Here is a 25,887-nt window from a genome sequence, read left to right as displayed (position 1 = left end):
ATTTTGTTCACCCACTGAAGTACACCTAAGTCCTGCTTAATTGCATATGAAACACTTATCTCACATGAGGGGAAAATCAAACCCTGATGAAAGCTGGCTATCAGCCTGATGAAGGAGACTCACAGGGGATTTTTTGGGGTTTGCTGCCAGGATAAATAGATACTAAAAATACTATCATGAATTCACATGGTAAAAGCCTCAGCAGAATATTGCTATATGTATCTGTCAGACTACTGGAAATATTTGCATTTTAAAAAAGGTATATATTTGCTCATGTACCTGTGACTTTTGGAAAAGTACATCTTGGAATACAAATACGTAGTGGTAAGTTGTGTCTTAATGCAGAGGTATGAGAGATTTCTTTAGTAAAAATGAAAGAAGTAATTGTATAATTTCATTTATGGTTGCTTCTTTCAGAACCAAAATGAGAAGAAACTGATTTAACTTTCTTTTTCCTTTTGCTTCCAAGCTCCAAAATCTCCTTCAGAAAAGACTCGGTATGATACATCCCTTGGCCTTCTTACAAAGAAGTTCATTCAGTTGCTGAGCCAATCTCCTGATGGGGTCCTAGATTTGAACAGAGCAGCAGAGGTCCTCAAGGTGCAAAAAAGGAGGATTTACGATATCACCAATGTACTGGAAGGCATCCATCTCATTAAGAAAAAATCCAAAAACAACATTCAGTGGATGTAAGTATTCATTATTCTTTTCCATCCCTGCTGGCTGATTTCTCTATCACAGGGCAGCAGTGTTTTTCTTCTCCCACCTTCCATTCTAACACTTTGCTCCAAGCAATCATCCAAAATGCCTTCCAACAAGATAAAGTTTTATTTTTCTGTTAGGAAAAGTTTATAAAAAGCATCTGTCAGGGACATTAGAGACCAGCAGCTTGTTTGAAAACTGGATTAATTAATTTACTTCTGCATGTAGAGTAAGTTTTAGGTACGTGTCTCTACCTACTGCTTTCCTTGGGTTTTTTTAAGTGGTTATAAACAAGATTTTGGAAGTAAGTAGAAATACTCAACTCTTCCATCTTGGTGGCAGTTCCAAAATGTGTTGTTGTGCTAAAAAGATGCTTTTTCTGGAAAGCATAGTTTATGTTGACTCGCTGTGGGTGGGTTTAGGGAGAAAGGACTAAGAACTTGATCTGCAGTGTGAAATCCTGCCTCTCCCCTTTACCATGGCATAGGGTCAAACTTTACAGAAGTTGAAGGGATGTCTTCCTTCTCTGTGTCTGTAGGGGCTGCAGTCTGTCAGAGGATGGTGGGATGCTGGCGCAGCGCCAAGGCCTCACGAAGGAGGTGACCGAACTGACTCAGGAAGAGAAGAAACTGGATGAGCTAATCCAAAGCTGCACCCTGGACCTCAAGCTGCTAACAGAGGACTCAGAGAATCAGAGATATCCTTTTTCCCAAAACCTCAAAGGTGCTCAGCCTCCTTGCTGTGCCCTGTAATACTAGGAGAATTCTCTCTAAGTGATGTGATAGAAAGCAAGCATCAGAAGCTTCAAGAAGTTGAAAAGGTTTTAATGTAGTTTGATATAAAAGTTACTTAAGCAGCTTAAGCCTGTAGTGCTTCTGGAATGTGAAAAGACAAAAAAGAAAAGGTGATACATGAAGGAGACTGTTAACATTTGTGCTCACATACAGTAGAACCAAGAACCTTACTGATTAATGAGTGACAATATCCAATAGCCCTGCGTTTTTTTCAAGCATTTTGAGCCTAGGGCAAACCCCAGTTTTATGGGTTCAGAAATTATAAAGGCATGAAGAGAAAGTCTGACAAGGTAACAGAGTTGTGTAGTCATTATTTTAAAATTTATTTATTTATTTTACTTTAAACTGATATGTTTATAAATAGAGGCACAGAGAAGAAAACAAAGTTGGGATTCGGTTTAGTCTGAAACTTGCAACTACGTTTCAGATTCCTCTGGTTAGAGAATCTATAATAGAATATCATAGATACAGGTTTTATGAGCTCTCAAAATACCTTAGTCTGAATTATTTAATGTAATAGCAATACTAAATTGCATAAGGTTCATATGACTTATTTTGGCTGTTAATGCCCTTTGTAATTAACCAGTAGTCACTTTCCTTACATTTTCCACCTATTAGCAACACAAGAAAGCATTTTATTAAATGCTGATGTGAAAACTTATTACTGTATATAATAAGTAGTGTTTAAATAATATCTAATAAAGTGGACTTACTCTGTTCTGAAGGATAGGAAATAAGTGGGAGTACCAGTAAAAAGTACTTGAACTATGTGAATGTTGTCTTTTGACTGGATTTCATAGACATTTTGATGTAACCAAAGATCACCAAGTGGCATGGGCAGCAGGATCAGCACTGCCTTCAGCTAAGAGCACTATCCATGAAGCGACATAAGCAAGACAAAACTGAACATGACAATTCTCGATTTTTGCAGTACTGAATCCTTCGAGGATCAATCTGCATTTGCAAACATTACTTAACGAGTGGTAAAAGCCTTGATAAAAGCCATTTGGGTGAACGATGACCTGTCACTTTGCCTCTTCAACTGTTTGCTCCAAGATAGATGCAAGATATATTGGAGCTTGGGTAGTCTGTCTTGCTGTACTGCTCAGTAACAGCACACATTCACACCACCAAAACATATAGTAAGTCAGGCTTTTTATTTCTCTGGCATAAACATTATGCCAGGTACCTCACAGTATACAAAACTAAAGATCTGGAACCACATGCATGTGATCATGGCCATTTCACGGTTCCTTTCACAGCCAAAAGCACTTTGACACCTCAGTTGCGTGGATCAGTACGTGAGGCTTCACCATGTAGTAACCCCCAAAACACTGTCATTTTGACAAATACATGTTGAACAGCAAAATATTCATATTTATTCTGTGCTTATGCAGAATTTGACATTCTGCTTAAACAGGCTTTTAAAATAACTTTATATAATATAAATTAATATATAAATATACAAGTGTTGCATAAATGTTTATATATTTATATATATTTTATATATGTTGTAGGTATTACATATTTATGTTTGCAAAGCCCTTCAAATTTAAACTGAATTACAGTTTTTGTCAGCCTGGAGAAGACTCCAGGGAGACCCTGTAGCACCTTTACAGTACCTCAAGGGGGCCTGTGGGGGAGCTGGAGATGGAGTTTTTCAAGGGCATGTAGTGACAGGACAAGGGGGAATGGCTTTAAACTGAAAGAAGGTGAGTTTAGATGAAATATTAGACAGAAATTCTTTACGGTGAGGGTGGTGGGGCACTGGAACAGGTTGTCCAGAGAAGCTGTGGATGCCCTATCCCTGGAATTGCTCCAGGCCAGGTTGGAGGGGGCCTGGGCAACATGGTCTAGTGAAAGGTGTCCTTGCCCATGGCAGAGGGGTTGGAACTAAACGATCTTTAAGGTCCTTTCCAGCTCAAACCATTCTATGATTCAGTGATACTGTGTATGCGCTTCTATAGCATGCATCTATAAATTCCTATACACTTTTTCAGTGACTTTCAGCTCTCTGCATTTTGATAGCAAGTGCATAAAAATTTTTGCTTCATGGAGTCTGTGAGTAATTTCAGGTTGTTGAGCCTTAGCTTATGTAGTTTCCTGCATATAGAGGAGGAGAGAAGCACTCAGCACAGAGAGCCCCTTTTTTCACTGAGCAGAGGCCCTAGCTGTCACATCAAAGAGAAGTTCTCACAGGGCTTCATGGCAATCACAGTGTAGAGAACAGAAAACCTTGGGCTAAGAGCTATGTAGGTGTGAGAAAATGGAAAAATAATTGAAAGATTTCTGCCTCTTCTAATAGTCTGAATGTATTGTAACCTGGGATGGAAAATTCCTTAACAGTGATTACATTAGCTTATGTGACATATCAAGATATTCGAAAAATTAGTGGCCTTAAAGACCAAACTGTTATAGTTGTGAAAGCTCCTCCAGAAACAAGACTTGAAGTGCCTGACCCAGTGGAGGTAAGGAGAACCTGGCATTTTCTGCTAGGTTATCTATCATTTTTTTACAGATGCAGTGTCTCCTGGGTCTTACTGAGCCCAGGCACACAGTCCTATATTCTTAAAAATTTTAGGGATGTTTCTTTTAAAGAGGGGAAACTTTAAAAATCAGGTTACACAGAACAATCGTTATTTGTTCCTTTTCGCTCACTTTCAGATTTCTTCAGAGTAATACACACTATTTACAGATATTTTCTTTTGCCATACTTTATATAAAGAACAGCTCTTTATTGAAAATTGAAGTTTCCTTGGTTTGTAACAACGTAAAACCTTTCTCAAATTCAGCTTTGTTATTTTGGTTAAAAAGTTAATGGGTAACTCAATGCCTTAAGCATTTTAACAGCTCCTATAACTGATATCCTAATTTATTTAAACGTGTTTTCATGTAGGAATTTCTTTTCTGAAATATTACAGTTATTGTAGAAATTTGTGTTTTACTCCTAGAACACATTCTCACCCTTTCTTCTTTCATCATCATCTTTGTTTCATTGGCACTTACTTTAATTCTCACTTAGGAAGACAGACCCAACTATGTTGGGCAAATGGGAATAATTGACAGGAACCGCTGGTTTAGAGATTCAAAAAATGTACCTAATTTCTTCACTCAAGGAGCAGCTAGAGATGGGGCTAACCCCACAAACACTGCTATGTTTTGTTCATACCTGTGCCTTAATCCTTCATCCCTGCACTGGCCAGTGAGCTCAGTAATACCTGCTGCCCTGTAGGCAGGAATAGGCACTGGATTCCTTGTCACTTTTTTTCCCTAAGATTATCCTGCACTTCCTTAGGCCCATTATGGTTTCCATCCTTCTTTTTTTCTTTTCCCTGCCTTTGTCCTTACTTTCCCCCTTGAACCTTGTTGCAGGTTTTGCCAGGAAGAATAAATCATTTTGCTGCAATGAGGAAAGGATGTCTTTTATCAGTATTCATAAATACATACTGTTATTGTTGTTTGCTTTCCTGTCTCTTTCCCCTGGGCATTATGCTTTGATTTTTAAGTCAGTGAAATCAGGCAGGCAGAGAGAGATGTACACAATCATTAAAATTAGTGCTTAGACCTCGCTTATTTTCTATACTCAACTTATTTAATTTTCACCTTCAGGCAGTAAGGTCCTATTTCTTTCTGTCACATGCAGTTACATTTCAGTGTTCTTTTTTTGCATACCTCAGTTGCTCAATAGTACCTTCCTTCTTCAACTCCTGCTCTTCCCATCTCCTTTTTTTCCTAATTATCTATAGCATTGCCCTAAGTACTCTTAACTGTTTTTTCTGCCCTGGGAAGCCCTCATTCAGTTGCTGTTCTCTGTATTTGTAAACGCTATCTATTATGTTACATAACTGTCAGAACCCAAATAATATGAGGAACATTTTGTCAAAGGGCACAAAAGGAAGTATTTTAAACAAGTCTGCAAAGAGGTACCCAATGCCTGTATTCATGCTTTTTAGAAAGCTATTAATGCAATACAGCAGGAACAGGTTTATTTGTAACCAGAGTAATTTATGATTTTCCATCGTAACGCAAAGAGGAGCTTTGCAGGTTTTCTGTGCCTGGGTCATGTTGGTTTATTGCATCCGTGAAAGTTAAGAAAAATGTAACTTCTTGCAACAAATTAGCAGTTCCTATTCAGAATCTCCATCAAAATCATTGCCTTGAGGGGGCAAAAGGACTTATATAAATAAGTTTGGGTGAAGAAAATGGCATCTGGCTCGGGTTTTTTTTGTTATTTGGAAACATTGCCTGATAAATAGGTGAACTTACATGTAGATATTTGAGTTCAGTTGAATAAATGCTGAAGGCTTTTGGGAGAGTGTGAAAGATGTATTGGCATATTTTTAAAGCAGAAACGTTTACACAAATGCATCCAATATTATTGTTATGAATAATAATAAAACCTGTGACTTGCATCCCACAGCTCCATTCCATCAGAATGCTCCAGGCTATTGTGGCTGTAAGAAAATGTTAGGAGTTTAATCCTGTATACCTCTCTCCTTATGATATGACACACAAAATGGTGTGATTTTGAGAGTTGTGCACTACAGTGGGAAAAGTTTTTATGTTCTAGTCTGCAAGATACCTCAGCCAAACCTTTCACATCTCGGAAAAAAAGGCTTGGTGTTCTTCTCAGGTTCTTTTGATTAGTAAAACTGTACTCAAACACTCACACTCCAGTAAGAGTTTATTCAGTGTCATCAATATTCTGTTGTGTTCATTGGTGTAATGACATTCTGATGTTTGTTCTGTTAGCAGAGTGCATTGATACATTTATCCAGTACTCAAGGACCTATTGAAGTTTATCTGTGCCCAGAGGAAAACGATGCCCTCAGTCCAATGAAAACCTATAGTCAGGACCACAATGGAAATATCTCCAAAACCATTTCCAAAGGTAAAATTACTTCTTTGCTACTAATGGCCATTCTTCAAGGTTTTTCATTTTGAACTTTGGATTTCCAGCTCTTATTCTATTTTTCTAAGAAATTAAAAGCTAAGGCATCAATTTTTCACGATGCATTTCTGGTTTATGTAGTGGGAAATACGTTTTCCTTTACATCATTTGTTTAAAATAAGTTTCCTGTTTGCATATCATATGAAAACAAAGTGTATGCAATATTGAAGAAAGAAACAATTTTGTTCAAGTTTTCAAATAGGACAGTAGCCGTAAAGATCCATCTCAACACAAGAGGCAGAAATCTCTGTGTATCAGTATATGTGGAGCTACATTGCTTCACTGATGACATTTGTTATCTAGTTCTCAGTTTTGACTATGAACTCCACTGAAAAATGGGCATCTCACTATGCTTGATTTATTTCCCCCGTAGTTGTTTAAATCTTGTAAGATAACTTTTTAATAGAAAAGTCAGAGAGATAGCAACACGTTCATTCTTGAGAAGCCCTTTGTAACATACCAAAAAAAGTTAGAAATTATATGCAGGCCATTTTTTTATTGTTGAAATGATGCTTTATGAAAGGCTCTTTATGCAGTGGTTCCTTTGTTTGATCTGTGTCTGATATTTCTACTGAGACTAAATGTGACATCTTTTATTTTTTTTTTCTTCTCTCTCCTCTCACAGAAGTGGCTTCTGCTAACTCAGGACAAGGTGACTGCTCAGTAAATATGGCAACAATCTCTCCATTGGCTTCTCCAGCCAACCTTCTACAGCAGACTGAGGACCAAATTCCCTCAAACTTTGAAGGACCATTTGTGAATTTGCTGCCTCCTCTGCTTCAGGAAGATTATTTGCTGAGCCTTGGGGATGAGGAAGGCATCAGTGACCTCTTTGATGCTTATGATTTAGAGAAGCTTCCTTCACTGATGGATGAATTTATATACAGCTGATTGTCTTAAGTGCTGTCCATACCTAAACTATGTTTTTAATGGAATCAAAAAACCTGCTGTCATTCAGAGTTGTCCTCTACTTACCATAAAATAGCATTATTAAATAAACTAGGCTCCTGAACAATGCTGATACTTTAATTGAGTACTCCCTATAATACTATAAGAAACAATGGAAGGCATTTACAGCAGAGCCTTCTCCTTGACCCTGAGCTCCAGTGCCTTGCGAGTCAGCAGGTGCAAGCAGGTGACCGTAAATGTTTTGTCTTCACACTCCCCCAGTCTCTGCTTACCGTGACAAGTGGGCTTACGGAGAAGGGCTTCATGAACTGGTTTAGTCCTAAATAACAATTTTATAATAGTATTTCAGGTCGTGCCTTCTGCAGAGAATGCATGTCTTTTGGGTGTCACAACATGGATTGTACATGCAGTGAACGTAAATATGAAGTAATGCAAAAGAGTGGAATGGGATTCTTCAGCTACTTGTGGGAATGTTTAAATTGCTGTCATAATGCTCATTTTGAGCTGTGTATATGTCTCATTATGAGGTCAAATACTTATGTCCTTAAAAGCTTTTAATGAAAAAAAAATACACTGTAAATGTAGTGTATATTGCAGATATTGAAAAGTATAAAGTTCTGCCACTTCTCGTAGTAATCGCAGATTTTTAAAAATGCTTGTGTGTGTGTGTGTGTGTGTGTGAAAGTAGTTTTTGTTGGTTGTTTTTTTTAAACTAGAACGAAGATGCACAGTTCAATTTTACTGCCCCCAGTGTGCATTAGAACTGGTACATGAATTTTTGTGGTACTAAGTGGGGCTTCATGTTAAGTGCCTACTAGAGATGCACTGTGGGTTTTTCCCTCTATGGAAAACACTTATGCCAAGCTTTGTTTGTTCAATATATCATATTTATCTCAGTGGGTTAGCTTCCTCTGCTTACAGCTTTTTATAATTCTCTTCGCCAGCAAAATGGAACTAATTTTTTTCCAAAGTACATAACTGTAAGTACCACATCAACTGAATTGCATTTATTTTTTGAAGATCTTTGCTAGTATAGTATAGTACCAATATTTATTTTTTGAACGTCAAAGGAATTCTAAGAAGTCTTAAATAATTTTGTTTTTCTTGAGTGTAAAATATTTTGCCATGTTCTGGGCTAAATTAATGTAATGTTGATTAGATGATGCCCATATAATCTTTTTGTTTGCATTACTGTTGTGCTTATCTGACATACTCAGAAAATTAGTACTATTTGTACTGTAGTAGAATATTATGTATGCAGGTTTTCTGGTACCATTGAGTTGCTGCTATGAAAGCTCACACACGAAAAGGCAAGAAGTCACAGTACTAATAAGGAAACTGTATGACTGTGTGGGTTTTGGAATATAACAAATGTATAAAGGGCAACACATAAAGAACTGTTAAACAGTGTTAAGTGTGTGTTTATATGTACAAATGTTTGCATAGATCATTCAGCAGTTGTATTTAATTTGATATATGTTCTCAACTCACACTTTAGTTATCTAGCAGTTTTGTACAATAGAATTAATTTGTAAACACTGCCAGAATATTTTCTAGCTGGTTTGTAATTTTTTAAGAGTTTTTTTAGATGTGGATCTGTAAATAAAATTGTAGTATTTAAAGTTTTTGTCTTGTGGAAGAGGAAAGTAAAAGTTGTGTGAGCATGAAGATTTATGAGACAAAGGGGCACTTTTGCGAGGGAAGAGAAAATGAAGACTAACGCAGACCATCTTTTTTTTGTACAAATTAAACACTTGTCCCAATGTGTGTGGGCAAAATACTAATCTAATTTAGCTTTGCATTGTATGCTAGTTTAAAAAAAAAACAAAACAAACCTCTGTAAAATACTGTAAAAAAAAAAAAGAAAAAAATCAACAAAAAAAGCTTTTATGGTGAGTTTTGTAAATAGATTTATTAAAGGGTGACCTGTTCTCTAGCTGTGATCTTACCACTTCAAATGGATGTAATTTGAATAAATTTTGTATGGTAATGAATCAATAAAAATGAAATTTTTTAAAGACTTTAGATTTGTATACAGCTATTTAAATTTTTCTTACTCTTGGTGCCTGTCATACTGTTTCTTGAAACCTGTTACTGTTTTCGTTATTAGTGCAAAGACTCATTTGACACCAGATAGTTTCAATCCCATTTTTTTACAATGCCAACAATAAGTTCAGCGGGTTTTTTTACGCCAGAGTGAAACAAGAAGAAAAGACACGTGTTAAGAGACACAGCAGGTGATCCAGAGGTTGGGATAATACAAGTTTATTTTTATTTATTCCCTCTCCTCTCATATGAATTAGAAACAGACTTCTTGCAAACTTCATAGAAATTGTGTTATTGTAGGATTAAATCACATGAAAGCAGTTGTTGAGGATCTGCTTAACCTTCCTACTGATAATTCTCCAGAAGTTTCCTAATAGTAGCTTTGAGAAGAAGTTGTGTTTTCTTGAGTCCCTTGTGCCAGACCTGTATTTACAAACTTGTACATCTTTTCTGGTATTGCTTCAGCACCTTTCTAGATACATGCCATCCATCAATTGCCAAAAAAAAAAAAAAAACCACAACAACAAAAAAACCCCAGGATAATAAAATCACTGTAATATGGTTGAGTGCTTAAATGCTGTAATGTTGTACCTCTGAGCAAGTCATTTGTATCTTGTCAACTTCCTGCACACTAGGAGAAGGCTATTACTTCCTCTGTGCACCTGTACATATTCAAACATATCCACACTGCAGTACTGAAAGGAAGATTACAAAGGTCCTCTCTATATTCTTAATAAATAATAAGGGAGGGCTAGATGGCTGTGTTCTCTGATCTCCCTTTGAAGCAGAGATGGCAATAAATATCTGCTGTACCTCCCTGGCCTGTTCTCTGTTTCTCTATTCTACAGTTGCCGTAGGCACTTTTTTATTTGCCCCTAGAATCTGCTATGGATTACCAGTTTTCATGTCATTTTCCCCTCTCCTTCCTTCTGCTTTCTGTATCTGCTTTGCAAACTTGCCATGTGCTGAGGTGCAGGATAAAAAAACCCAGCCAGTTAAAATACTTATTCCTGCTCCTCTGGGCTAGCATGGTGTACCTCAACATTACCCAGTGTACAAGTATTAGTTTCAGGGAGATTTTATTGGGGGCTGCATATGCTGCATTCCTTGGCTGCCAGCAGATGGAAGAGGTTTTGGAAAAATCTGTCAAAATGGCCTGAATGATAGGCAGCTATTTATTCCTTTACACACAGGAAAGGAGTTTGAAAGTAAAAGGGGAGGTTCATGCTCTTGAACCTACAGTAAGAACTCATCCACCTACAAATGGCAAGAAACAGTCACTTTATATTCCTTTTGACTTACACCTGAAAGAATAAAGTGCACCTTGGTCTTGATGCAGACACGAACATTTTTGTTGTAGAAAGTATGAAAGATATGTAAGGTGAGTGAAAGTTCTGTAGAGTGAAACATAGCTACATGTTTAAAAGCACCAAAGTTAGTATATGTCTTTTCCCCCTACATGAAACACGGTTAATGCATGAAGCCATTAGTGTTCCTGGAGCCAACAATTCTCAACATTAAGTGAACCACGAGCCTGTAGAGCAAAGTCAGTGCAGTGGTATTAACAAAAGCATAAACAAGTAGAATTCATCTCCCCATTCTGCTTTTCTTGCTGAAGCAAGATCTGCCTGGATATTACTGTACAGCTAAGCAATGGTCAGAAGAATGCTTGGCCTTTATTAAGTCTGGGAGTTTCTTTATCCACTATTTTCTTTCTAAAACTTGACAGGGAGAAAGTGTCACATATAACAGGATAAAATGGATTGTTACCAGTTCTGAGTGGTGCTGAATGTTGCTTACAAATGATCAGCCAGATTCTCCTAAATTTCAAGAATAGAGGAAAAAAAAATCTAATTTCTTGTATCTCTTTTAGGACTCTCCATTTTTTTCTGAATACCTTCCCAGCTATTTCCACCCAGAACTGATGTTAGTTAGCAGAGAATAAGGTTGCCATACAAAAATTGAGCCCTCACCTCCCTGGCTGTTTTCCTTCCCTAAGGATGTTAGTTGAGATGCTCTAAACCAACTAAGGATGTGTCTTCTACTAACCAGGAGCTGAATTTGAGATTTGGATTTTATTTTCCTGGTAGTTTTTTTATTTTTCCAACTACCTACTCCTGCAAAACCTATGACTTCAGTTGGTAACCTAGTCTGAGGCTGATGTCTTTGAGTCTACCAGACCTGAAGAGTAGCAAGTAAGGTCTGCAGGCAACTTGGAAAGGAAGTAATCTAAAGCTCTTCTTTGGACACTCAAGGAAATGGAGCATGTCTGCTGCCAGCCCAGAGAAGGCCAGTACTGGAAGTTGTACTCCTAGCCACTGTCACATAAAAAGCAGTTTTCCCAGATAGATATGGATGAACTTCTTTCCTCTGATCAGGAGGTGTAGGGAATCATCTGCTTCCTTCCCTACCTGCTGTGCTACCTGCTGTCTGATGCAGCTTTATTTGTTACTATGAATATGCTACAAACCAGCTTAGGTTTGTGAGCTTCAAAAGCACTGGGAGAGTGCCTTCCATGTTGTGGCTACATCCTAGGACTCAAACGACTGTGTTGTCACAAGGGCTGCTTGATACTCTGCATTCTTGGCAGCAGGACAAAGTAAAGGCTCTGCTGGATCATGCTGGAACTGATCAGTGTGGCCTATTTATGTCACTAGGTATGGGACTCATGGGCTTTTCCTGCCTGGGAGCTGCTCTTGGAGATCACTGCCTCCCCTTAATGAGTAGTGTTGGTCAGTGTTGGCCATTTGGAGATTTTTGGTTATGTCTTGCAGGCTGTCTGTGCTTTGCTCTTTCAGTCAGCCATAAACCAGCTGTGCGTGCCCAGCTGCGTTTAACCAGAGCACGAACACTTGGCTGGTGGGGACAGCTGTGAGGTAGTGCAGTGCAGTGCTCCCAGAACAGAGAAGCTGAATTCAAGGACTGCATGGGAAATACTTTGAACATGGGAAACTGAAAAGCGAAAAGGAAGAGAATCGCTAACCTTATCAGGCAGCAGTTAAAAGGCTGATTGGTGGTATAGATACCATTATTACTGGCCTAGTAAGGACTGCTGACACCATAGGAGGAGGTCTGAAATAGATCAGCGTGGCCACCCATTTTGAAATATTTTCCTCCATTCTCTCCTGGGCTAAAAATGCTACAAAAGTAACAAATTACACATCACACAGTGGCTCGCTGAGAGAATCTCTGGAAAGTACTTGTGTGCCTAAACAAAGACCAAACAGGAAGGCAAATATATCTTAAACAGTAACAATGACTCTATCATGAGACCAGGGTGATATTAATAGTGCTCAGTCCTGCTCAGAATGATTTGTTCTTAAGGACTGATTTAAATGAAGTGCTTATTTCTTTCTGTCCCAGTTCTCTTCTTGAAATCTCTCCTGTTCCTTTGGCCACATTTTCTTTTTTTTTTTTTTTTTTTTTTTCCCCTGTGGGCATTGTCAGCTAAGCATTACATAAAATAAGCCCTAGTTCATAGGAAAAGGAGAGGGAAATAATTTTCGTAATTAGAGGTTGCCACATTTTATCTGCGAGTGAACCAACAGACCTACTATGGAATACACTCAGGGTTTTCATTACCTTTCCCCCCAGTTCCAGGGAGACTATAATCTTCTTTTCAAGGAGTAAACTGACTCCAAAGGCCCCTTCTAAAGAGAGAAACTTGATGTTTGATTTGCAACTACAGGAAGTGGTGACTTTTGCATTCCAAAGCTGACTACCTCAAAATAGAATATGTTAAAGAAAGATACAATATAAATAATCGTTTTAGGTTAACTGTGCATTTTAAAGCCAAAGCAATAACATTATGCTCACTCTGTACAACACTTTGATCACCAAGGACACTGCACACTTAATCTGCTCAGAACTTTAGCTTCAGCCATCCAAGTCCAACACACTGGTGTTTTACTAAATATCAGTCAGAAAAGTTTGGAGGAAAACAGTGCCAGAAACTCTAGCCATCTGATACCAAATGTTTTGACCAATATCGTTTAGACTATTCAGCAGTGTTGCTACTAGCATTGTATTTTGAGGAAATTAACGATTAAAAATAATGATAAAGAAAGGGCATTGTGGCCAGAAGAGGGTTGAATAGCTCATCTCCCATTTGGATCAGACACACCAGAATCGCAGCCGCTTTAACTGGATAGGCATTGCTGGCGTTGCTAATTTCCGATTACAACGAAGCTGAGTCTCCAAGGCTCCGGGAGGCTCTCCCGCCGGGGACCGCGCTCTCAGTGGCGAAGCGGCGGTGCCGCGCCCTCCGCGCTGTTGTGGCCTCCGCCGGCCGCCGTCCTGGCGTCGCTGCGCGCGCGGGGCTTGGGGGCGGGGCGCGATGGCGGAGCCCGGGTAAGGTGCGGGTGAGTGGCGGGGTCGGGATGGGCCCCGGCCCCCTTCCCTCCGCTCCTCTCCTCTTCCGTCCCGTCCTTCCTTCCCCTGCCCGGTTCTGACGGTGTGGCCGATCCCCTTCTCCTGCCCGCGCGATGTTCCCATCCCCTGTGGGGCCTTCCCAGGGCTCCGCGTTAACGTCGGGAGGAGGAGACGAATCTCCTGGCGGGAATCTCCGGAGGGGTCGGCGGCCGGGATGCAGCTCGGGGATGGGGTACTCTCAGCGGGGGGGAAGCGGGGGAGGGGAGCCGAGCCCAGCTGGGCTTCGGGGTGTGCGTGGTCCAGGCGGCGGCCCGGCTGCCCCTCGCCCGTGGGCTGTACTTGTGTCTGTGCTTATATACATATATATATATATATATATATATATATATATATATATAGTTTACGTATTTATGTATATGAGGAGAGACTGTGGAAGCTGGGCCTGTTTAGTCTGGAGAAGAGAATACTGAGAGGGGATCTCGTTAATTCATATCAGTATCTCAGAGGCGGGTGCCAGCAGGATGGTGCCAGACTTTTTAGGTGCCCGGTGACAGGATGAGGCCATAAAACGCAGGAAGTTTCACTTTGACATGAAGAAGAACTTTGAGGGTGGCAGAGCACTGGAACAGGCTGTCCGCGGAGGCTGTGGCGTCTCCCTCTCTGGAGACATTCAGAACCGACGTGGACACATTCCCTTGTAACCTGCTCCAGGTGGCCCTGACTTGGCAGGGCTGGATGATCTCTGGAGGTCCCTTCCCAACGCTAATAATTCTGTCATTCTGTGATGTATGTATACACACATATATTCACATGCACGTGTACATGTACATAATACTTGGTCTCACTCTGTGTTAACGGTACAGTTCTCTTCTGCTCTGTGTGAGCCCGGGGATAGAATCCTGGGGCGTTCCCGGAGACATCTGTTGGTAAATAGCTGAAAAGAGCGGTCCTCTTCCACCTGGATGGAAGTCCTCCATATGTGCAAGGAGATTGAGGAGGGGTGACCAAAACAGACTGGCACAAGGGAAGTTTTGTTTCTGAGAAGATGTTAAAACAACTGTAGTTTTTTATTTGCTTACTGATATTTTTTTAAGAGAAATGTAGAGTTCTGTAGGTGCAGCTTGGCAGTATGAGAAGAATACATTAACTTCTAATTTTGTTATTGCTTCTTATTTTAGTCAATCTACCAGAATAGCTGCAGGAATCTGTCTTTATTTTTTTTTTTTTCCTTGTGAAGGAGATACCATGCATGCATATGGAACTAGTGCAGATACCAAATAATCTGTTTTAAAATAACTTCACAGTGTTCTAATTTAAAAAAAAATTGTGAATGATTTGAACTAAAATTTGCTGTTAATCTCTCCCTTCTTTCATTCAAAATCTTAAACTGATTGAAGGCAGAATCTGGGGGAAGTCTGAGATAATTTAAATACATCTGACTTGGGGAAAAAAAAAAAAAAGACTATAGAAGAAGGATTAAAAGAACAGTGCCCCTGCTCAGGAGACAGGGAAAATGTGGGTGCTCTTCCACCCAGCCATCCAGCATGTGTACCCAGTCCACATGAGGTCAAGCTGGGCAAGGAATGTATTTCTGCAAAGGGAGGATGAATACTTGTTGCACAATAACATGGATTCACGGTTTTCTGTCTGCTAGTTCTTCTTGTTCATGCCATATCTTTTTTCCTTTTCCCCCACCCCCCAGGATTACTGTCCAAGAGGATTTAGACCTTGCTTAAAAAGGTAGGCATTTTAGTTTGGCTGTATTCTTTCTTCCATGGGTCACCAAAATAAGCTAAGCTTAGTTGTTTTTCCAGCTGCTCCATTACATTGGATATTTTTCTATAAGAGAGAAGAAAACAACAAATCAAAACTTTTTATTCCCTTCCAGATACTGATTTGATGACTTTACCTATTTGTACATATTGTCAGTGGTATAAAGTAGTGTAAGAGATGTCACCTTTCCCTTGTGTTCTTTATTGTTAGACTTTTCAGGAATGTTTATTTTTGTTCACCTTTTGCTGCATTATTTTATAGATCCTGGGTTTTTTTATCTAGAAGAATGCTAATTGCCTAAGTAGCTGGGGCAGATGCATCCTCTTTGTGACGTCATTCTGTTCCTTTTTAAGTTAAATGCAGATGTGTGATGGTTCATGAAGTTTTATTGTACACGAAGTTTTATTTTGAAGTATATTTTGCAATATTGACTGATGGACACATGCTGGGAAAATGCATGGGGGTTTAACTTCTTATGTTCTTCAGTAATTCATTTGCAACATCTGGAAGTGTTTTGATGCCAGTAGCAAATCTGCTGTTCCTGAAGTCTAATTTTAAAGAAATTAAAGCCTTGTTTTTTTGTTCTTCGTTGTCAGTTAGCAAAGTGTTGTATTTTCCCTGTAAACTCTGTGAAATGCCCTTATATGATTTCCTTAGTAAACTGTTGGTTTATGTAAAAAACCTGAGTTTCCAATGGTACTTCAGACTTTATTGTAATTAGGAGTTGCAGTATGGCATGTAGTTAATGCAGTAACATTTTTTTATAGACTCTTCTAGCAAATGGCTTTTTTTTTGATTCCTGAAAACTAACCTGGATTTTGACATATGCTGGGAGATACATATACATATGTATTCACTTTCTTGTGGAAAACACAATTAGATTTTAGCAATCTTTTAGTATATTGTTCTAGCCAGATTATAATATATTTATTTTTTATTAGTTAGTTATAGTTGTTTAACGTTCTGTACCTGAAAACAGAAATTTTTATTTTATTGTCCCAATGAATGAACTAATTCAGATGAAAGGCTGTGGAATCAGGAAGTCTAGGAATAGTTTGGTTTGTTTTCAGAAGGACTATGAAAACATATTTAGATAGTGTCCACACCCAAATAAGAGAGCCAGAATGGCCTCTGAAGCAGTCACTTGGATTCTGTAACTTTCATTATTCTTCTGTGGCGTGAGTGGAAGTACATCCATCACCTAACATGAGCTCACTATTTTATTATGATGCTGACATGATTAAAAATATCTGTATCTTGGATGCGTTGTGTCAGAGGAGATGAAGGGTTTTTGAATTAGAAGATGACAAGGTACAGATGATTATAAACACGCCATTAAGAATCTATATGGTTTGTGACTTTCTCCCTGCCTGCGTTTGAGATATCGGGGGAAGAGGGCATTCTGGAAATGTTTCTGGATAGTGGGTTGTTTTTATGTGCTCAGTATCCCTCATATGTGCAATGTATTGCACGTATGCTTAGCAATGCATCTGACTTTTCGTTATGAGAAATGTACAGTAGATATGAGGCCTTGGTTTTCTACTCAAATGCTTTGCTAATGCCAGTCTTTTCCAACGCTTCCTGAAGATGCCTGCTGCCTGTGAGTCAGTGCTTGAGGATATTGAAGACATCGTGTCAGCAGAAGATTTGAGGCCACACGATCGGCAGTTTGTGAGAAAGAATGTTTTTCCCAAAGTGCGAAAACGCAACTCCCAAAAAAACGTTCAGACAGATGATGAGCCCCCAAGTGACAGGTAAAGTCTTACACTGGTCCTGTGTCGTTGCTTTTCTTGTATCTTGCATGCTCTTTTCAGCTTTTAAAAACAAGGTGGAAGTTCGTGTTATGTCTTAATGTAAAATCTGTGTACAAGATAAAAATGAGTAAAATAGTCCTTATAGAACATAGAGAGAATAAATAATAAATCCTAAGCAAATTTCTTTTCCTAGACAGATTTTCTGTAGAAATCAGTTATTGCTAAGATGTTGATGAGTGGAATAATCAGACTGGAAAAATGGTTTCTGTTATGCTTTTATGTGTAAAACATTTCTGAAAATTTGTCTGTTACATGCTAATTACCTAAATACAATCTGAGTTTTCAAAATGCAGTCCTGGAGTAGCCTTTTGACATCTGAAATGAGAAATAAGAAAAAAATCCTGAGAGTTGATAAAGGCTTGAGGTAGGAAGGTCATCTTGTGCAAACCCCCTGCTTGAGCATGGCCACGAAGAACCAGTTGGCACGACTCTGACTAGGTAGTTTTTGAGTATCTTCAGGGGATGGAGATTCTACAACCTCCCTGGGTAACCTGTGCCAGTTCTTGGTCATTCTTAGAGTGAAAAAATTGTTTCCTGATGCTCAGAGGGAGCCTCCCATGTTTCAGTTTGTGCCTGTTGCCTCTGGTCCTGTTACTTGGGCACCACTGAAAAAAATCCTGTCACTGTCTTCTTTGCACTCTCCCTTCAGGTATTTGTATACTTTGATGAGATCACCCTGAGCCTTCTCTTCTCCAGGCAGAACAGTCCCAGCACTTTCAGCCTTTCCTCTTATGAGACATGTTCCAGTCCCTTTGTGAGCTTTATGGCCCTTTGTTGGACTGTCTCCAATATGTCCCTGGCTCTCTTGTGGGTGCATCCTGTCAGGGCCCAGGGACTTATGTATGCTCAGTGTGCTGAACTGTTCCCCAAGCCAGTCTCCTTTCATGAAGTCTCCTTGCTTCAGTCTTTCAACCTGTTTTCTGGATCCTGGGATTTGCAGAGGATGTACTTTTTGTGTGTACATCCTGCAAGTGACATGGTAAAACTTCTTTTGAACTTGCGGTTTTATTTCAGTGGAAATAGTTTGCAATGAGCATGAAATGTATCTTTGCATTTTTCCTAATTGTGATTTCCATAAGAACAGAATCTGCTGCAGTAGAATTGATTAGACTATAGGTCAACTCAGTTATTGATTATAGTTTCTACTGCAGTTCTGAGATCTGGGGTTTTTCTTTTTTTTTTTTTCCTTTTTTTGCACATTCGTTTAAAGTTGGTGGATAAAATTTCTGTGTACGATAAAGATGAAAATAAATTGTGGATGGAAATTTAATTTCCTGTGGAGAAATTAAATTTTGAGTTTTCATCTGTGTTCAAAAGAGATTTTATAAGCATAACAATGCATCTTTATCTGCATGCCCCTAAAAGTGCATTGGCCCCGGTCTGCCAGGAGTGTATGGACAGCTGAACTGGTGCTCTGTAGATACTCCACACAAGTACTTCATGCCCCAAAGTGTTCAGGTACTATATATTCTCTAACAGGCTGCATTTTAGTGTTTGATACCCAAGAAAGTGCATTGAACATGTGTTGTTTGGACAGCAGGAAGTCTAAATACCCTGTGTTTACACTTAATGATCATTAATGTTCCATCAACAAATTTCTATTTTTAATTAGGGGAAGTGTCTGTTAAAAAAGAAGCGTGGAGGGGGAGGGAAAAAAAAGAAGCTGTAGGCAGGGTGCAGTATTGTGTTCCAGGATGTGTGGTGTTCTTGTACTGGCGTCTTTAGCTCAATTGGCAGTTATCCCAGGAATTTCAGTGAGAGCTTCTTGCAGAACTTCTTGTTGGTTCTTGGAGCACTGTATGTGCTAGCTCCACACTGCATGTCTGCCATGCTGCTTCTGCAGCCTGGAAGGGTTGGGATGGGAGCTTCCCACTGTTTGTACGGCTGGTGGCCATCAAGTTAATTTATAGAGCTGGCTTGTATGGAGGGAACTACAATCGATGCATGCCATAATATCAAAAGATTGCAGTTTGTTTGCTGGTGGCCTAATTTCACTGGTGTCACTTGAAGGTTACTTGTACATGATATGATAATTTTGAAAAAGTTGGGGAGTTTAAGTTTGGGGTTTTTTTTTGGTGTGTTTATATGTGTGTTTTGTTGGGGTTTTTGTTGCTGCTTTAAGATAACTGCAGTGTACTGAATCTGTTGTTATCCTACAGCTCTTGCACCTTCTCCATGCTAAAACTCTTTTCTATCTCTTGCTAATTGTGGTGGATTGACTCTACCACAATGGAGAGAACTGGAAGAGTAAAAGTGAGAAAGCTTATAGGTTGAGATGAAGACAGATAAAGTGAAGGAAGGAGCAGGGAAAAACCCCAAATGATGCAAAAGCAACCATTCACCACCTCCCACAAGCAGACTGGTACGCAACCAGTCTCGGAGCAATGGTTATTTTGGAAATACCAAACCCACAGCTTTTATTGCTGAACATGATGCCTTCTGGACTGAATTATCCTTTTGGTCAGCTATTCTGTTCATGTCCCTCCCAGGCTGTTGTCCATCTGCAGCCTGCATGTGGTGCGATGGAGCACAGTGGGAAACAAGCAAGCACTGTTCAGTGATAGCTGAAACACCGGTGTCTTATCAACACTTAGTCACAGATACAAAACACAGCACTTAGATGGGTTGCTGTGAGGAAAGTTACTCTATCCCAGCAAGGCCTAATACCCATTGCACTAAAATCACATAATTACTGTTTTTCCTCAGCTGTTTTGGAGTTGTTACTGTTAGTGTTGCTTATTTTATGTTTGAAGAATTACGGTCATTCAGTCAGTTCAGTGGGCATAAAGGGGGAGCTTGTTCATCATTTAACTTGCATTTCTCATTCCTTTTTACTTGACAGCATTATTCCTGGTGTTCAGAAAATCTGGATTCGTACATGGGGATGTTCTCACAATAATTCAGATGGTGAATACATGGCTGGACAGCTGGCTGCATATGGATACAAAATTACAGGTAACAGTATGAGTGAGCCCTGTAATCAGTTTTTCTAGGGTGAACATTCAGTGCTGTCAAGTTGTTGTCAAATATTTTCAGTCTTAATTGAAGTCTTAATTTCAGTCTTTTATGCTTTTAAAAATCCCCTTCTGATTCCCTTTCTGATCTGAAGCTGAGGAGGTAAAGTGTTTTCCTGGCATTAAGCAGAATGATTACAGGATGAGTGCTTTCAGAATGGTTATATTTTCTTGACAGGGCAGACATCAAATAGATGTCATTCAGTGCCTTTTTTAGACATTTTACTTGCTAAACTGAATTGAAAAGTTTTCATAAAAGTGGACGGGAAGTGTATTAATTCTTGGGTTTTAATTGTAATTGGTGGAACCCAAGGGGGAGAGAGAGAGAGAGGCAGTGTGTTTTCACTTGGTGATGTGTGTGTTTGCACTGGAGCAGAGGTGGTCTACTCCAGGTGAATGATCTTTTGTTTCAGGAGAGAATATCAGTATGATGGAGGTGGGATGATACAGGATTGTACCTTGTAGATTCCAAAGAGCTGAGAATGCTATTTCTCCTTCCCTTCCAAGTACTTTAAAAATCTCCCCAATCCTAAAAATACCCCAAACTTGTGGTTGTGCTAACCACATTTCATCTCCTTAATGCAAAATATGCTGACAAAAAAGTTGAAAAGTTAGATTAATACCATGTTTCAGCAGAGAAGTATTATCGGAATACTTCTGTGTAGCTTTTGACTACTGAAGATAGAAACTTAAGTTTTATTAATTAATTCAAGTTCAGGTGTGTCTCGCACTTGAACTTGTATACTGAAAGACTCCGAAGTTGTCTGTCCTGACATTTTTCTAAAAACATTCCTGATTTCACAAAACAGCTGTTTCTTTTCTTGAACACCTCATGATACCGTTAAACAGTTGCATCTCATTTTCCTTTATTGCTGTTGATCTTTCTTAAGTAGAAATAAGACACTGAATTATTCAAATGCTGAACTATTTTAGGGAACCCAGGTGATTATTAAATTAGTAGTACAGTTCTGGAGTAGGTATGCTCTTTCCACAGACAAGTGGAATGCTGGTCCAAAAAACCTTATTTGTAACAGCTGTTGGTATAAGACTGCAAATGAGTTTATATTATGGCTTTCTTAAATTTAACTCCTCTTTACCTTAGTTTTTCTAATGCATATGTTCCAGAAGCTACTTCTGGGTTGTCAAGATTCAGATGGCTGTTCTGTGCTTTTGAAATTTTACTGGGAGGGATGTAGGAAAGATGGGAGTGCAGTGAAGGAAGGAACTACCTTAAGTTTTTGATACCTTACTTTATCTTTTTAGAAAATTAACTGTTCATAACATTAGAATTGAAATAAGTCTATATCTAGAATCTGAAACTGAGAACTAAAAACTGAATAAAAGTTGCAGTTGCTGGGACAGGAGTTCCAGAGTAATTTTGGTAGTTGTAAATGAAACTGACCTCTAGTTTCTAGTCATTATTAAATCTAAGTCTTGATTTAGTTTATGTAAATGTATATACATACATTAAATGGAAGAAACAAAAAACCCTCAGTGCTAGGTGATAGCCAGAAATTATGCAGTGTAGTTTCTACTTTTTGAAATTAAGTAATTCTTGTCAATCTCTTCTTAAGAAGGCATGTTTGGCTTCTTTTATATTAAGTCATCTGGGAAGTTCAGATAGAATGTCAAATAGGGATTTAATCTTTTTGTCCTATACGGTGAAGCAGTTAGTAACAGTAACTGTTGCTTAACAGTGAGAGGTCACAATCACGATCATGTAGTGAACTGCATGCGCTGCTTCCCCTTCCTTAGGTCTCCAAGATACAGGCTGGATGGCTCTCAGACACTTGAGAAATTCGGTGTGCAGTTCATTGGGAGAGGAAAGTTACTCACCTGGTGCATATCTCCATTCAGTCAGACTTCTTGGGAGCGAGAGCAGGAGTGTCATTTGGCATCTGACAGCAGGAAAATACAGTTTTACATGTAATCTGAGGAAGTAAAAACTGCTGGATTCATTTTATGTAAAGCAAAATTGTCCACTAATCATTTAGCACCAGCACAGTACTTTTCCTACCTAGCAAATATTATCTTATCTTTACTCAAGCCATTCAAGTTAACACCCCAGCAATATCTCAGCTCTCTCCTTGAGCGTCCTTCAGAGGCAGCACTGGAGAACTACTGGGTTTTTATTGAAGCATTTGTACAACAGCTGAGAATCTATTGCTTATGCATCTCCAATAGCAGAAAATACGCAGGATGCAGATACACCTTGCGCTGTGATTCCCATCCCCAACTGGATTGTAGGGCAATTCTTGTAAATACCTGTTCTGAGACCCAAACTCCTTGAAGGAGACATCCTGTAAATACCTGTTCTGAGACCCAAACTCCTTGAATTTCAAACATTTCTTGAAATTAAACTTAATATTGTTTATGGTATGAAAAAAATAAGAAGAAAATGTTTTGCAAGAGCTATTTTGTAAATCAATGCCTCTGTTGCTGGAATTTGTTAGTTTTATGTAAAACTGTTTTCTTGAGGAAAAGATAGAAATACTCACTAAGGTGAAAGATTGTCTATTGTCACAGTGTCTTGGACAACTATTACTTAAATAAAAGTGTTTGGATTAGCCTGATTCCTACATGTTCCTAAGCTTTTGAGACAACATTTACTGAAAAGATGATGGAATAAAGTTCTTGCTTTAGGAAATAAAGTGAGCTTTACCTGCAGATATTGCTCCATTATGAAGGAGTCAAGCACTATTTCTAGTGTCTTCTGTCTAATTTCAAGATTGGAAAAAAACATAGAAGGAAGAACAGCAGCATCAGACAGACTCCTGTTGTTAACTGGAATTTGTAACAATGCAACCTGCCTTACAAGTTGACTTACCTGAAACTGAACAGGGATATAATATCCTCCTTGCTTTCCATGTGTTTCAAAAATGTTCTTTCTGTACAAGCACCCTTTGTTGCTTCCAGGAATGTCTATATCCAAAGGTGAAAACTGAGGCTGTGCTTTTCAGAGCAAAGACTGCCTTTGTCTGGGGACAGACCAGAGTGTGAATCAGCAATACACAGATACTGCAATAACAGCAATGGTGATTAAAAGTCAGGGACTGCATCAGCTTAAAAATAGGCAAAGGGAAACCAGTAGAAGAGCTGAACCTATTTTCGTGTTTGCTTTTACAGTGTGAAGGTAGGCAGCATTCTGAACAAATCTGGCATGCTGTCCTGTGGGAACACGAAGCTCTTTTATGAGCCTGAGCCACACAGAAACGTGTGGACCAGCTACTATCAGTGTAGGGCTGTACCATGGGTGCTTGTTCATATTCTGAAAACAGTGTAGCTGATGCTGGCTTTACTGGTTCTAAAACTGGATTTGGTTTCTTGGCAGCGTGACTTGCTGTATAGTTTAGATATGCCTGCAGACCTGCTGGAGTGCTCCCTGTGAGATACGCCCTGGAGGAAGAAACTCTCATGGTACGAGTAATGCCTGCTGTGAAAAACAGGAAGTGGGCGAGCTGAGAGCTTTCAAATATTGTGAGCGAGATTTTTGTTTGGGAAGGGAGTTCAGTATGTGTGTCATGTAGCTGCACTTTCTCTCTGAAAAATGGAGCTGCACAGGTATAGTCAGACACAGAATGCTTCGACTTCTGAAGTGGGTAGTTGTATTCACGTATGTTGACATCTGTATGTTTCTAGTTCTGTGGAATTAATAGGTTTTGGCCCAGCTTTGAATGCATTTTGATGGATCAATACATTAAGTATGCTTGTTATTTTGTACAGATTGCTTCTGGCTCAGGGCTGCTCAGGTCCAAAGCATTCCCTCCTCAGCCACTGTAAAACATACTGGGGGTGGGAAAGGTGTTGCTTAGAAATATCAGAAGAATGAACACTAACTTTTATGAAGATGAAGCAAAAACTGTTAGAAAACATTCAGTGAAACTAAACTAGTAAAAGCTTACCTGTGCTACACTTTTGTGGGTTTTGGAAATAAATGCTAGTACAGAACTTAACTCCTCCTCTAGCATGGGATTCCAGAAACAAGAATTGTCTCTGCTCATTCAGTGGGCTTGGCTTTGATTCAGCACTTAGAAACTGGGTTATGTTACAGACCTTTAGCTTTACTTGTGCAATTTTAGACTAATCTAAAATTAGTTCAGGCATCCTATGCACTGTCTGAAAAATTTCTTCTGCAACTGTGTTGGATGGGAAGTTGCTGTGTAGAGCTCACTCCATTATTATGTTTAGTTGGCAGGACTTGCCAGTGAGACTTGCCAATTCCTATTGGATCTTAGTGTTTATAGTCCAAGTTACATGTCTTACAGCTCTGTAACTCCCTGTGCAGTGTAGTTATGTATTCCTCTAAAGCAAGTATCAAATAATATTTTGAAATTCCATTAAAGAAATTAACTGGGGTTTTTTCCCTCTTCTACTTGTTAATTTTCTAAACACTTGTCAGTTTTGTTTACCAGTGGATATAACTGAGGTTTCATTAAGACTCTCCATCTGCTTAAACAGCACATTTGAGTAGAAGAAAGAAGGAAGAAGACAAGAAAGGAAAAAATGCTCTTGATCTTCTTAAGACCTCATGTTGAAAAGAAGACAGGTGTAAAAGGAAGGAGTCTGCTGTTGAAAAGCAGATGAGGTGCTACAATCTAATATGGACTTCAGCGTTCAAAGGCATTGTCTCCTGTTCATTGTGTTGAATAAGCCATGCTTATGTAGACTTTGGCCATCCCCATACAGACACAGCAAAGCATGCTGCAGGATGAGTTTTATTCATCCAAGTGCAAAATAAAGAAAATTACTAAGACTGTACACGTATTGATTCATGGGTTGTGAGTCACTTCAGAATCTGGTCCTTTGTTTCAAGTGTTGTTTTGAAAGTACTTCTATACTCCACAATAAAATTTTAATACTAGATTTTAGTTTATTTTATTGTTTTAAAGTACAGATCTCTTAAATAGGTTATTGTATTATTAAAATAAGCTCTCTGCAGCCTGAATAGTGGTTGATGAAGTATTTTGACTACGATCTCTGCTGGTTTCCAGTGTGTGCTTTTAGTTGCTCAGAATCAGCACTTGGTCTTTCCATTTTTTGCTCTCCACCCTGCTCTCAACCCTCTCCACAAAGCTCAAATGTTCCTTCCTAAGTATCATGTAAAATGGTAGTGACTACTGTGTAGTTTTTGGGGTGAACCATCCTCATGGTGAGGTATTTTTAGAATTCTTTATTAAGCTAAAAGACAGATCTTTATTCACTGCTCATTAAGTGCCTTATCAGTCAGAGAATTCAAGGTTAGTCCTTGTGTTTGTATTTGTACTTTTCAAATGGTTATGAGTGCAGTTCCAATTTAGAAGGAAAAAGATAATGTACAATCCTTTTTTAGGGGGCAGGGAATGCATGATGTGTGTTTAAATATGCAAAATACCCCACACTGCTTTTCTGGTGATGAGAGGTGTTTCTGTTCTCTCTACAACACTGCAGTCATGAAACTGTCTCTGAAGCAGCTGAGCAATGGAGAAAAGGGAACAGAGATGTAAATTCTGGTGTTTTGTACCCTTGCTGAAGAA

General features: G+C 39.0%; 2 protein-coding genes across 8 annotated transcripts in view; both read left to right on the top strand.

Moving 5' to 3' along the window:
• The window catches only part of E2F3 (E2F transcription factor 3), a 42,114-nt gene extending 32,733 nt beyond the window's left edge, over positions 1-9,381 (top strand). For 2 of the 3 annotated variants that reach the window (XM_048308041.1, XM_048308059.1), the window contains exons 3-7: positions 470-689; positions 1,241-1,399; positions 3,850-3,964; positions 6,249-6,387; positions 7,073-9,381. In XM_048308041.1, the coding sequence (XP_048163998.1) occupies positions 470-689; positions 1,241-1,399; positions 3,850-3,964; positions 6,249-6,387; positions 7,073-7,338 (899 nt within the window). In that variant the 3' untranslated portion in view covers positions 7,339-9,381. The remainder of the gene's footprint in view (positions 1-469; positions 690-1,240; positions 1,400-3,849; positions 3,965-6,248; positions 6,388-7,072) is intronic. The other variant, XM_048308050.1, reaches the window with a different exon arrangement.
• A 4,303-nt stretch (positions 9,382-13,684) lies between these two features.
• Positions 13,685-25,887, top strand: part of CDKAL1 (CDK5 regulatory subunit associated protein 1 like 1) — a 411,323-nt gene continuing 399,120 nt past the window's right edge. Inside the window, exons 1-4 of one of the 5 annotated variants that reach the window (XM_048308004.1) lie at positions 13,685-13,752; positions 15,476-15,513; positions 17,134-17,300; positions 20,203-20,315. In XM_048308004.1, the coding sequence (XP_048163961.1) occupies positions 17,134-17,300; positions 20,203-20,315 (280 nt within the window). In that variant the 5' untranslated portion in view covers positions 13,685-13,752; positions 15,476-15,513. Of the gene's footprint in view, positions 13,764-13,790; positions 14,006-15,475; positions 15,514-17,133; positions 17,301-18,725; positions 18,819-20,202; positions 20,316-25,887 lie in introns of those variants that run through there. The other 4 variants (XM_048307996.1, XM_048308011.1, XM_048308020.1 and 1 more) reach the window with 4 other exon arrangements.

Source organism: Corvus hawaiiensis, chromosome 1, assembly GCF_020740725.1.
Source record: "Corvus hawaiiensis isolate bCorHaw1 chromosome 1, bCorHaw1.pri.cur, whole genome shotgun sequence".
NCBI lineage: Eukaryota > Metazoa > Chordata > Aves > Passeriformes > Corvidae > Corvus > Corvus hawaiiensis.
This window is presented reverse-complemented; position numbering and strand designations above follow the sequence as displayed.